Source organism: Manduca sexta, chromosome 24 (assembly GCF_014839805.1).
Source record: "Manduca sexta isolate Smith_Timp_Sample1 chromosome 24, JHU_Msex_v1.0, whole genome shotgun sequence".
Classification (NCBI taxonomy): Eukaryota; Metazoa; Arthropoda; class Insecta; order Lepidoptera; family Sphingidae; genus Manduca; species Manduca sexta.
In genome coordinates this window covers 11810610-11824866 of record NC_051138.1, presented here as the reverse complement: position 1 = coordinate 11824866, position 14257 = coordinate 11810610, and the positions used below count along the sequence as shown (strand labels likewise).

Below are 14257 nucleotides of genomic sequence, written 5' to 3'. Positions count from 1 at the left end.
AAAATTATGTGGGTAATCTTTGTGAATTATCGCTTCCTTGAACGATGAAGAAAACATTGTGAGGAAACCTGCATACCTGACAAATTCTGTATTAAGAATTTTCGAGGGTGTGTGAAGTCTACCAGCCCGCACTAGGCCAGCGTGGTGGACTAAGGCCTATTTCCTCTCATTAGTAGACGAGTGCCCAACAGTGGGACAGTATATAATACAGGGCTGATATTATTATTGTTGAAGATTGCTACAGATATAAAGTTCTTTTAGTTGAGGGACCTATTTAAACACGTGGTAGTTCATGCTTGTATGTAGGTAATGAAAATATACACCAAAAATGACAAAGCATAGTAAATTTTTAAAAAAGAAAAAGGCTTCCAATGTGCATGTACCATTGTGCTAGCTACTTCTTTGAACTATATTATCAATTAAAATGTAAGAATAGATCCTTTAATTATGAGTTCATTTTCCCTTCATGCTTGAAATATAGTTAATAAGGCAATAATATCTTGGTGCTGGAATTTAAAATATTAAGGTCATATATTTTATATAAATTTAATACATACTGTATATCTGACCAGTTTGTTTGTTTTAATCAGGTTTGTAGTCGTGGATCACGAGTTATATGCAAGGTAAAGCATACCTATTATTTGGTCTTGCCTTATCACCTTAATACAAAACTAATGTATAATACCAGCGTTGTATAATATAATGCCTACTTAAATACCCAACTAAAGGATATATTCATTTAAATTTCTAATGTTTAAACTAAGTAATTTATCGATTAGGCTAAGGTTCTACATCGAAAGGTTTCCTTTTTTTTCCCGTTTCTTCATCATAATTTTATAGATACTGATAAAGTTTCTGGCTGAAACAAACCGTGTCATTCGTAACATGTAATAACTTGATACAAATGATTGCAAAATCGTAAGTTATGATATATTCATACATACATCGAGATTTGTCATTTTGAAGATTGTCTGTTGTAATCCAAAAAAGCACTAGATCTCCTGTGAAGCGTTAGGGAGATTATATTCCTTTAGTTTGTTTTTATTGTAAATAACGGTACAGTGCTTTTAGTGCGTGAAAAAGCACTTTCTAGTGCATTTAGATGAAATACAAGGCGCATCAAATCATTAAAACTTGACAGTTGACACTTGACAGCACAACAAATCCTGATGTTGCCAGATATATGAAAGTAGATATTCGTTTCAAATAGTTATTATTTGGTTTCGACATTGGTTTCCATTACAAGTTTTTAACGATTCATTAATAATCAATTATAATAATTAATGTTGTCTGTGGATATTTTCTTGTTTAAAAAAGCATCCAATTATACAATATTACCTACGTAAAAGCATAACATGTTTGAGAATAGCGACATCTTGTGTGAAAGGCTTAAATATTATTATGATATGAATTTTTTAGGTTGAATACGCGTAAAGAGTGATATAAAGATGGCAGTATAATAAATTTCTGTATCAAAGTGCCAAATTGCGTGCGATTGCGACGTACTGATTTTTTTATTTATATAGGATTTTAGTTTTACTGCATTATATAGTATTTTTTTAAAGTATTATAAAAGGTATTTTAAAAAAATATTATATTGTGATTAATGTATGTACCTACTGATCCCAATCAATAAAAAAGTATTTTTTGTAACATTTGCATAATGGTAACTTACCTACAGTGGATATTTATGGCTTATTGGCTGAATTACATTACAAAATTGTTAAAAATTAAGTACTTAATGCAACTATCATAATGATTTCATGACATTGAACAGGTATTATACAGATATAGAATACCTACACAGCAAGCCTCCTTGGTTGGGATTCAGAGTACCTAGGTACAAATAAAAGGCCGCAGACTGCCAACAAGTTTTTAGAAATAAATGAATTCTCTCGAGGGGGTTGACATAGTCAGGCGGCTAATCATAGGTAATTCTACGCTGACCCAATATTAGACCGATCTACAAAAAAAAAAAATTATAACCCAATTTCACGTAGAAAAGATTTATACAAGGAAGACATCAATATTATACTAAGCTGTGTTACAGACACTACAAAATACTGGAAACATCCGGCTCATTCAGTGCCACTGTTTTAGTTTAATCTGATGAATTTTGATTGTCTTCTCATCTCGGAACATTCGAGTCCAGCTTACAGATAATTGGTAATTAATGAAAATGAAACTCGATACGGGCCCTGCTTCTCCATTAGCCTAATTTCCAAGATTACTTAGATTAATATGAATTAGATAGAAGGGAACAGTACGTACAGGAAAATGCTAAGGTCTTTTATCTTGTAAATGGCTTGAGTTAGCTTTAGGTGTTTCAAGATTTATTACTAAGGCGGTCCAGTGTTATATTTGACAAACTAAATGTTGCTTTACAAACAGTATCTAGTATATGAGTATACTGAACTTTGTGAACTGCAGTAGTTAAACAACAGTAATTTACGTAGATGCGGTTATTATAGATTCACGAGTATAAAATTCGCGAATATTCTGTAATCCGGGCCCAGCTGACTGGAATACGAAATCTTATAATACGGACGTATTGTTGCGGCTCACCGGAATCAAAATAAATAAAATGCTAATCCGATTACCCTTTACTGGGGATGGTTCAATTTCGTTGATTCCGTCGAGAAGTAGCGTTGAAGTTTGTAGTGCGTTGTAGCTACTTTGTCCTATCCATATGTGCAACCCTACGTACAGTAAACCAACTAAAACTTCGGTGCATTAGGGCCGGCAGCGGGCTTCTTTGACGGAGAAGTCCAAGTGGTACTCAGCAGCCACCCTTGCGCGGTGCCGCTTAGTGCGGCCCTTCTCCTTTTAGGGGCTCAGAAGCCCCCGCGCACCGAAATAGCTGCTTTGTCATTCACTGTGTGTCAACATTCAGTTGTCTAGAAAATAGTTTTAGATTTTCTGCCTCTATAGCCAACTTCTTGATGAACGGTAGATATAAAAGTAAAATCCGTAAGAGTAGCCAAAACACATACTTTATAGTTGAAGCAAATATGACTATTAATATTGATAATAATACCAGTCCTCTATTATATACCAAACTTTGGAAACGGTCACCACTGAGCACAGTCATAGTCCACTACTGAGAAGGTTTAGGCCTTAATCAAACACGTAATCCTAGTTTACATTGGTAGATTTCACATAGGAACCTACGACATTCTTATGAAGAATTTCCAGTAACATATACTTAGGTTTCCTCACAATGTTTTCATTCACCTATAGACGAACGATAATTGACAAACAATACATACGTAACCTTCGAAATGTCAGATGCGTGTGCCTTAGATTTTTACCTGTGGCTCTTCGTCTCGTCAGTCCATTCTATTCCCAATTAGACTATCGTGCACTTCAACCGTTACTGTTACTGACCTTATCTTTAAAATCTAGTTTAGGGATTCCAGCAGAACAACACTGTTGGGCACGGGCCTCCTCTACTATTGAGAGGGATTAGGCCTTTGTCCACCTCGCTGGCCTAGTGCGGATTGATAGACTTTACACGCCCTCGAAATTCCTATAGAGAAATTTTCAGATATGCAGGTTTCCTCATGATGTTTTGCTTCACCGTTAATTAAATCAAGCGATAATTCAAAAAGAATACACAATTTTTTTAAAAAAGTCAAAGGCCTTTGATATTTGAACCTTACGGAGAATCGTCTCGACAATTCGTTCCACTTGAGCCTAACCTTTTACTATTGGAGAGGGTAGCCAAGATGCTTTTTTAAAATCGTTAACGATACTGGAAAACAAAAATATATATGGTAATTACATATCCGAGTTACAAACTTTTGCACCGCAATATGTCTTTTGCGTACATTTTTTGTTTTCTATTAGCGTTAATAATTGTTCTCGTACCCCTTTATATATATATAAAAAAAACAATCTGTTAGTAATTACGTATCATAATTAGAAGAAGAAGCGCACAGGCGCAGGTGTATACTTTTTTATACCTACTATTGGTAACAATAAACTTAATTTTATAATTAAAACAAACTTTAAATCGGTCCAACAGTGTATTTTTACATATTATGTTTTACATGGGTCATGACAGCATATCATATTACATTCACACAAGGTCACGCGACAAATATACGACGATAAATCTATTGATTCTACGAATGAAAATAGACACTAAACACGAATAACAATATTAATTATACCTAACTTAAGTAATTAAATCACAAGAGGCATTGGTAGCGGTATGCCCCGAGTGCCAGGCATCAAGAGGCCACAACTCCAACTCACTCTTCTGGTCAAAGAAAATTGTCAGGACACTCTATGGAAACAAACTATCAACTGTTAAATGCACGTCTTGCATGGAACAGTTATACAGTCGAACAGTCGTAGTCCCCCCGGACATTTGTCCCGGCGCTAGGCACACAGTGCAGTGTGTATACCTCCTGGTTGCATTAACATAACAAGGGCACGCGAACATTTCCCGTTCCTTTCCTCTTCGTCCATCCTAGTATGGTTCTTCTTCCTTTCCCTTTTTTCCTCTTCCACTTTCGTCCAGAGCCCTGCAGACACTGAGCCGGGGGACGCTAGTATACCGTTCGTTGTTATCCTCCGGTGTTGGCTGCGAGGTCTGTACTAAAAAAAAAACTATCAACTGTGTACTACGGATATGATTTCCTTGTCAGGGCCATCTTTAATCGGGGAGGCGAAGGGGATCATGGCACCCGTCCACATGGTTCAAGGGGACGCAAGCCGATTATCCAGCAAAAAAATAAATAACAATAACAACTTTACTTGTTGTTGTTCTTGTGTGCCTTACCGTTTTTATAGTTTTCTTTAAGTTTTTACGCGATATTATATGTCATCATAAATCAATCATCGTATTATGTCCTCCGGGTGCCGCCAATCCATGCTACGCTATATCATCTATATAACTAAATACAATACTAAGTTAATGGTAAATACAGATATAATAATTATTATTTTTATAGTCACATAATGTGTTAAAACTTATTATAATCAATGTGTAAAATTAAGTTGTAAAGTAGGTATCTACATTCTAATTTCCTAATTCCTACCAAAGTAGCAATATTACAACAGTTATTGTAAAAACATGAACAATAAAGATACAATATAATGCATATAATACGAAGTACAATTATTACAATAGTTAATTTCAACAAAATTTCGAACTAAAATTATGTTAAAATATCTGTACTTATAGCTTTTAGAAACATGAAATTTTCCAAACATTAAGCACAAGGCACTTTTGGAAATTCATCCTCTTTAAAGTGATACCAGGGGATGAAACTTTATAATATGTAACTTAAAACTACTTATTCGATTTTGATTTTTTTTCATTAATAAAAGTTTTAAGCTAAGCAATAGGCTACTTTTTATTCGTACTTGTTAATGGGTCAAGCTGCAGGAAACAACTAGTATAAATATAATTAATGAAAGGAAGTATACGTATTATGTGTACCTAACTGTGAAAGTAAATGTGTGAACTGTAATCTGTAATCGCTACAGCAGAAAAGATGGTCAAAGAGATGAACTTAAGAAACAAAGCCGCGTCCAGAGTGAAGAATTTTAGTACTGACACTTTGATCGGGCACAGCTCCAAGAACTTGAGCGAGTCTTCGATTATATTTCTCAAATTGCCACCTGTTAATTCAAAAACTTTAATTACTTACTTTATAGTACTCATATTACTTTAAAATGAGATTACTTTGTACGTTAGGCCAAACTTTGTAAAATCTCCACTTATTAGAAGGTAATCAGGTTTAAGAAACAAAAAGATTTCTAATGAACATGATGACATTTTCCTAATGCATTCTGCAAATCGTTCTGATGATAATAAAATTCTACATAAATAAAGGAAACCGGCAGGTATCGGGTTAGGAATATGAACCCTTTGCCACTGTTGCATAGAACATACATTTAGTTTAGGCATATTCAAATACTATACCTATATCATCGATATATATTACGTACGTACGTACGTACGTATTAGATTTGGCATTCCTAACATTCACTGAATTCACTGTGTTCAACTGAATTGAACTGTCATCCATTCAAATTGATTTGAGTATGGTGTCAATATTGATGATTGTGATTGTGTACGGAGTGGTGCTCATAATATAAAAACGCGAGTCTAAGTGTAAACCTGGATTTGAATAAAAAATACCTATTAGTCAAATACCTAAAATTTTTTTTTGTTCAAGTAAATAGGTTATAGCCAATGATGTTTTACAAATAGACGCGTCATAGACTAACAAAATTGTACATAAAAATTGCAGTATTTACTATAGTCACATACCTACACAGCCGCATTGATACGGCCCGGGTGGGCCCGAGTGCGCCCGAGCGTCGACCGCTCCATTGCCATGTTAGTCGATTAAAATGCATTTATTAGTTAAAAAAATAAGTTAAATAGTGTATACTTATTAGTAACGTATGAAATGAAACGTATTTTTCATTCACAGTTGGAGTAGAATTTTTACATCGTCTAGTATATTATAATATCGGGCTGGTACGAGACTTTACATTAAGTAAGTTAAACGTGCTACACTTCATTTTAATTCAAAAAACCCACTAAAGAAGCTGTGTTACAACAATCAAAGTGATTTGCGAAAAACCGTGAACATAGTTTTTATAATGTTAATTAGTCTATTCTACTGCGCATTACTATAATTATTACTATAGTTCTGTTAAATGATATTTCGAATGCAAATTATGAAAGTATATGCATAAACTGAAGAATTACTATACAATAAAACATGCTCAGGGAGATGAACGTCAGACACAAAGGCGTATCCAGAGTGAAGAGTTGCAGTATTGTCACTTTGATGGGGCGCAGCTCCAAGTACTTGAGCGAGTCTTCAATTACCTCTCTTAGGTTGACACCTGTTTATAAATAAGGTCTATTAAAATGCTTTTCATTTCACTCTATACTGAAGTACCTATATTCAATTTATTTTTAAACACAATGGGAGTAGGTATTGTACCTAAATTAAATACTTTGCACCAGTGTGCTTGCTCCTTTCAAGGTTCAAATAACAATGATGTATTATGTATACTTACATATAACATAGGTATTATAAATGCAGAAGTAGTAATCTATCCCTTTACCGTTAGGTCTAAGGTCATTATAGAACTGGTCTAGCAGCAGGTAAAGCAATTAAGTAAGGCCTCATCTACAGAGAGGCAACGCGTCACAACTTGGGTTCTCTGGCGCAGCCCGCAAAACATAATGCGTTGCGATGGAAGTGGGTTTACAGAGAAGACATTTTACATGCGTTTGCTTGAAATACAGCATTATTTGCGGTGGAGCCCGCGGAAAGCATCAACGTTGCGTGACGTGATGACGTGCGATGATAAGGGCTGCACCTGGAAACGGGGTAACATAGGGCGCGAGACGCCACCCCGTGATGCGCGAAGCCGTAATAGTCTAATAATAATATTGCTAATTACCTCCACACGTCAGAAGCTCCTTCTCCAACAGTAATTTCATTTCGTTCACTTCATTATTAACGCCGTGTGCCAAGAAGACTGATGTAAAAGGTAAAGTAACGATCAGTATCATTCTTACCAAATGAATTGGTAATACCTAAAAATATAAAAATGATAAAACCTACTATGAAATGAAATAACAATGGCGAAATTATTGTTATATAAGTACATTGCAATATATAGTAAATAATAATTTGTTTCAAATGATCTGTGCCGCTTCGGAGCAGTTTAAATGTTTAAAGTTTAAACCTAGCTTTAATTTTCACATTTTATTTGAAAATCAAATAAAATGCGAAAAAACTCCAATATTATAAGAGTTCTTTTCAGCAAAGGTTCGAACACTAAAACGCACTAAATAAATAATAATTCAGATTCAGAATAAGGAATTTACAGGAAGGCTAATAAATCTGAGTAAATAGACGAATAAATGTTCAATTTAAAACTCCAAACTCCAAAATTGATAACCACTAAGGCGCGTTGGGGTAAGATCGTAGGAGGTGTAACATCGTATAAATCAAATAACTCGCTATTGTGTTATAATTTTTGTTTTCGGACAACACTACCTGCGACCCCATCTTGTACCCTACGTTCCACTAGTTCACATTAGTGAATACGTCAAGTAAATAATGTTTACCGTGCTAACAAACAGAATATCGGTATTTCGTCGTTCCTTGGCAGATCCGGATCAACCCCATGCAAGAATTTGTCTAATTTTAATTTAGTATTTACTGTTTTCAATTAATTTTGTAATTATGTAGTATCATAAAAGAAATAAATCTTGTGACTTGTTTATTCAAATTTGTCGAAACACGTATATTCCCTGAGATCCGATCTTTACGCATACAATTATTTGTCGTTAAAGAAAATCAAATACAAATCGTTCGATCTAGCACTTGTAAAATATTGCAAGTTTGTGTCAAAATTTACACACGAAAACTTCTGAACTCAGTAATTACGTAATTTTTTTTAGCTCAGGTGAATGATCGATTTTGTTTATTTGTTGTTTATTTAAACGTGTAAGTACAATTTCTTCGAATATTTTCAAAAATATCTACAGTGTGATCTAAATCTACAATGTGAACTATTAAAAAAACAAAGCTCGCTTCTAAAAATATCTTACAAAATTTACTAAATTTTTATAAATGACTGTCTAGATCAGAATATACTCTTTTTATGGATTTTAGAATCCCTTTAACATAGACGGTTTTAGATAGTAGTCCGAACTATACCTGTGAAGGTCCTATCTTTCTCACACATTTCTAAAAGTATGGTACTTTTTTAAAGCTTTATAAAACATTAACTGTTATATTTAAGAAATCAAAAAAATATATACCATTAAATATATTTAATAACATATAGCTAAGTTAATGATTCATTATGATAATTCATATAGAATTCTTGTAAAAAAATATTTCGAGAACACTGTTTAACACGATGAAAAAGCGTCCGATTTAACCCCAACGCACCTTATATAGGTAGGTAATGTTAATTTTTTTTTTGGTTTTTAGTGGTTTTTGAAGGCGGTTTTATCTTTTGTTAAAATGTTTTTTAGGTACCTACTAATAGGATAGGTACTTACACACATGTCGCGGAATATTTCAAATGAAAAAATTAGGTAAAAATATATTAATACTCTACAAAATCTTATCACGAAAGCCAGCAGCGTCTGAAAATGATAAAATTATGTGTTTGAATAAGAATTATGTTTAACATATGATTTATTTTTGTTTGCGTACCATTGTTACGAAGTAATAGTTGTTCGTAGCCTGTTCTGCTGATGTAGCGATGATTTTGTATATTTGCATATAATTATTTATAATATGAGCCTTAATTCCTTCGGGGTCTTCAATGGAGAGGCACGTCGATTTTAACTCTTTTTTCAAAGCTTTACGAAGAGACTTCATTCGATAATACATGAGTTCAAATAATATAATATTACTCATATAACACACACTCGTTGCAGTGACTATTACATTTCTTATAAAAATATCGCGGTTTTCAAATACCAAATCATATAGGCTATCAAAAGCCAGAGTAACAATAAATATGGCCATTGAAATAGGACTCTCATGTTTCATTTCAGGTAAATGTGCGTTTAGAGCTTGCATATCTTTATTAAAGTCAAAAAAATATTTCTGTCCTGTAATAATGCAGGCTAGAATGTATGCAAAATGTTCAACGTGATACATTATTGTGTTCAAGATGTAGCTCGTTGATTGTTCAATATGATTGTGGGCTGTGAAGGTTACATAAACGGAAGCAACCCAACATAAAGCGTAAATCCTGCCTGCGACCGAAGCATTCTTATTATTCGTGAACTCAAAGAAGCAACCAAAGAAGAATCGCGTGTTCATAATGACGCGTAGCGAAGACAGCGAGCTGCAGCGCTTGAGGATATTCACGACTTTTTTGATCATGTTTTATTCACTGTATATGAATTATTTTGAACCACGGAATAATTCTACTCAACACTGTTGACACGGAGACACTGAAATCGATGACATGTCTATTTTATGATTGATATTGCTATGTATTATAGATACATCATAGGTAATTACTTAAAGTTTTCATGTGAATAGCATTTGAATTTGATAGCGATTGTTATTTCTTTTTGCTTATCATATTTATTAATTATATTACTGAAAAAAAATATATATTCGTTTGGTCGTTTGGTTTGGAAAGTGGCGATAGCCTAGTTGGTTGTGGAACGGACGGCTGAGACGAATGTCCGCAGGTTCAAAACCGAATGGCATACACTTCTGATTTTTTTAAAATTATGTGTGTATTCTTTGTGAATTATCGCTTGCTTTAACGGTGAAGGAAAACATCGCGAGGAAACCTGCACACCTGAAAAGTTCTCTACAGGAATTTCAAATGTGTGTGAAGACTTCATACACCGTCATCTAGGCCAGCGTGGTGGACTAAGGCCTAATTCCTCTCAGTAGTAGAGGAGGCCCCGTGCCCAGCAGAGGAACAGTATATAATACAGGGCTGATATTATTATTATTACACATACTTTTACATGATTTTCTTATGTTAATAGTAAGCGATAAAAATACATTATTAGGTCTTAGCTACTTAAACAAATAGTGCGTTCCGCTAACTCGAGAACTGGTGATAACATTTAGTTGAGCGTCGTCAAACAGGCCCCTAGTATAAATGGATATTTCACAATTTTCTGGAACGTATCTTACAATTTAGAAATAATTTCATTATACTTCTTACAGTTATCATTTTCTTGAATACACGGTGTTTATGATATAAACACATATTTTGGTCTTCAGTAGTTCAAAAATGTCAAACAAGAACAGTAGGTCACGTGACATTTGGGGCTGTATTATCTTATTTTAATTAGACGAAACTACTACGACGCTTTATACTAATTGTAAACTAGGCATTTGCGAAGAAAGTTTTGAACTTTTTTACTGGAATTATAAAAACTACAACGGACAATGGACGTGTGCCATGCCAATGTGTTGAAGTGTGTATATATACTTTTATGAAAACCACTTTGATGTAAGTATCCAGAAATTGAATGCTCCGATCACTTTGAAACAAATTTAACCCAACGTAATCTTTGTTCTTTTTTATAATTATAATGTGCATGTGTGTATCTGTCTTGTTTTACAACTGCCTAATGACATGGATAATTATATTCGATACAGTCATGGGTTCTGTCTGCAAAATAAGAATGGAAAACAGTCTGGATGTTTGCCTTCGAAATCTGCATGTCCACTAGACAGAATAAAACCTATCGCATCTAGACAGCCTAGGTCAGGCGTAAGCAAAAGGCTACGTATGGACGTGGTGCAAGAAATAATAACTAAAGTAACTGAAATCCCAGCAATATCAGACATGTCAAGTAATAGTGGTGAATTAAAAAAGCTGCAATTTTTTTTTATTTAGGTATGTACTCAATTCAAAATGATAGATGAATCTGACCTGTTCATCAGTACCTAGAAATAAGTGTACCGTAGGTTAGAAATTTCGCGACCGTAAATGCATCTATTTGGGACAGATTTGTACTATCAGCTTTTACATATCCAGCCTCCATTTCATAATACCTCTTATAAAAACGAAAACGAGATATTTTCACGTATAATTACTGTTTACTTACAACGGAAAAAATGATGGACGAGCATTTACGGACGATGGGACTTGGGACATATTTCATGACATCACACCGACAGCTGCAATTTAAACTACACTAACTTGAAAATGTCAACTTTACTGGAGAGATGTTTAAAGGAAAAAATAAGATATCTTTTATAATACCTAATAGTGTATTCGGCGTTGCATAGTATGATATTATTACATTTGCTTATTTATTATTATTTTAGGATTTTGAGAGGATCGGCCAGGTGTATCACCATATCAATTGTTTGAAAACGGCTTAAACTACGCTAACTCAAATTAGCGTAGTATTATTATCTGGAAAGCTAATTTTTTTTAAATAAATACATATAAATTATATTCAAAATAATTTGGTCAACTATGAGTACATACTTTTAATATAAATTAAAATGTTATTACTTGCAGTTAACTGCAGTATTAATAATATAATATGCTTAATTATAGGTTTAAAAAAAAGGAAGGTTTAAGAAAAGTGGTCGAAATAGTATTTACTCACGAAATAGATAACGCAAAATAGTAGTGTCGTTTTGTACGCCGGTTAATAATTGGATTTAGTGTTATGTGCAACACATAACTTCAACTAAAATTAATATTTTAATGTATGTAAATTATTTATAAGCACTAATTTAGTAAAAATAAATTATTGAGCTTTTAACTCTCGTGATTAGTAGTATGGCTCAGAACCTTTCGAAGGATAAATGAAATTATTCAAATCTTTAGTCAAAATAATCTTCAATTATAAAAATAAAAATTATGCCTTGTATCGTACGAAGCCAGCAATTAATAAACATTATAAACATAACTGAGAAATATGCAACGACAACATATTTTGTCTCCTGTTTAAAAATATTGTTCAAATAGTAGATTATGGAGATCAATAAAGTTTAATTCTATACGCCAGTATTACCAATATACATTTTAACTGGAATTATAAAAACAAATACAAAAAAGAAACACTGTGGTGAGTCGACATAGACTAATGTAAAGAAACAAACCCTTACCCGCTCCCTTCGTTCGGTTAACTCAAGTCGACGGGCTGTATACATCGTACAATACATTTGTAAAAAGTACATGCAGTTAGAGTTTTGTGTAAGTCAAAACTTCTTCATTGTTATGAAGAAAAAATTTAAATTTTGCGATCTTAAAAGGATAAAAAAAATTTTGGCATCAAAAACGGGATTTAGTCAAAAGTGGGCTTAGCGTAGTTGACATTGCAGCTGTCGACACGACGCACTACGACAGTCGTTCGCGTTTCGGCTCTTGGGCTCAATAGATAAGAAATGACAGATTTATTTAGCAAAAATATGTTTTTACACAAGATATATATTGTAATTGATTAGAAATTATTAATTTAATAAACTTCATTAAAACAGGGCTTATCACAATATTTATTTTCCAATACTATACCAATTGCATAACTATTTCACAGCTAAAAAAATATGCTTCTTCCTATAATCCTGGGTCCACCCGTCATAGCGCGAAGAAACAGCTCGGTAGGTAGGTAGGATTGTGTTGAATGGCATGAAATTGCCTTCTGCTACCATTCCATACTGCATTTGGACGGCATCGCGTTCACCATCAGGTGTAGTGCAGTCACTTTGTCGAGTTTGAATCGAAAATGAATAAAAACAGTAAGCAAAATACCCATTACTTTATTAATCATTATCATTGTATATTATACACATTACTACCTATTTAATCATATACATTTTTATCCATAATATCATTATTATAAAGAAGTTCTCCGCCACGTCGGTCTGTTTTGCTAGACGTGATAAATTTAAATCTATTGAAAGAATTTCAATGAAATTTGGTAGCGGTTGATATTAGTAAGATAGTTTGAGACCCTCGGAAAGAAATAAGTTACTTTACATTTTATCCGGGGAAAATATACGGCTGGACTTATATCCCGCAAAAACTTTCAGGTAGACGGAGCCAACATCAAAATCTATTATTTTATTAATTACATACTATTGTGTAATCATTTGATCAATCGTCTAAGGTGGCAGACATAGGCTGATTTAATAACAATAATTAAATCGTAAGGCAACACTCAGAGTTGATTATTGAATTCGTTTGAATTATCCTTTCCGTTTATTTTTACCAGACACCATGGAATAACGATTTTACAAAATGAAGTCAGGACGGCACGGGGCTGTCTAGGATCAGTTGGTGCGCATTGATGTCATTGTAATAACACCTGGTATGGACGGCAGCGTGGAAGGTAGGCCGCATGCTGCCGTTGACGCTGAGAGCGTCCTTCGGTTCGTTGGGGTTTCTGAGCCAATAGGAGACGGGTCACTTTAGGCGGCACCGTGCATGGGCCACAGACGATATCTTAGACACTACCGTTGGAGGAAGCCGCAGTTATCTTTGATCTCAGCAAAAGAAGGGGTCCGTGCTTTGCAGTGGCCAGTGCAATGCAATACAGCGTTAGTCCGTGACATTACATTAAATTATTAATTATTAGTAATATTTGCTAAACTTTCTATAAATAAAAAATACTTACTTAAGTAGCGGTGTAAACTGTAAACAAGGTTTGTAGAATTTTGATTAGCCTATCCTTCTACGCATAAGTATGGATATTACAATACTACTGTTAGGTGAAATTTCGAACGCAAATTATGAACATATATGCATA

General features: G+C 33.9%; 1 protein-coding gene across 1 annotated transcript in view; it reads right to left on the bottom strand.

Annotated features, from left to right (window-relative positions):
• Positions 1-1142, bottom strand: part of LOC115443057 (histone acetyltransferase KAT7) — a 33587-nt gene extending 32445 nt beyond the window's left edge. Inside the window, exon 1 of the mRNA XM_037442256.1 lies at positions 945-1142. Within this exon, the coding sequence (XP_037298153.1) occupies positions 945-959 (15 nt within the window). The 5' untranslated portion in view covers positions 960-1142. The remainder of the gene's footprint in view (positions 1-944) is intronic.
• Between the last annotated feature and the right edge of the window lie 13115 nt (positions 1143-14257).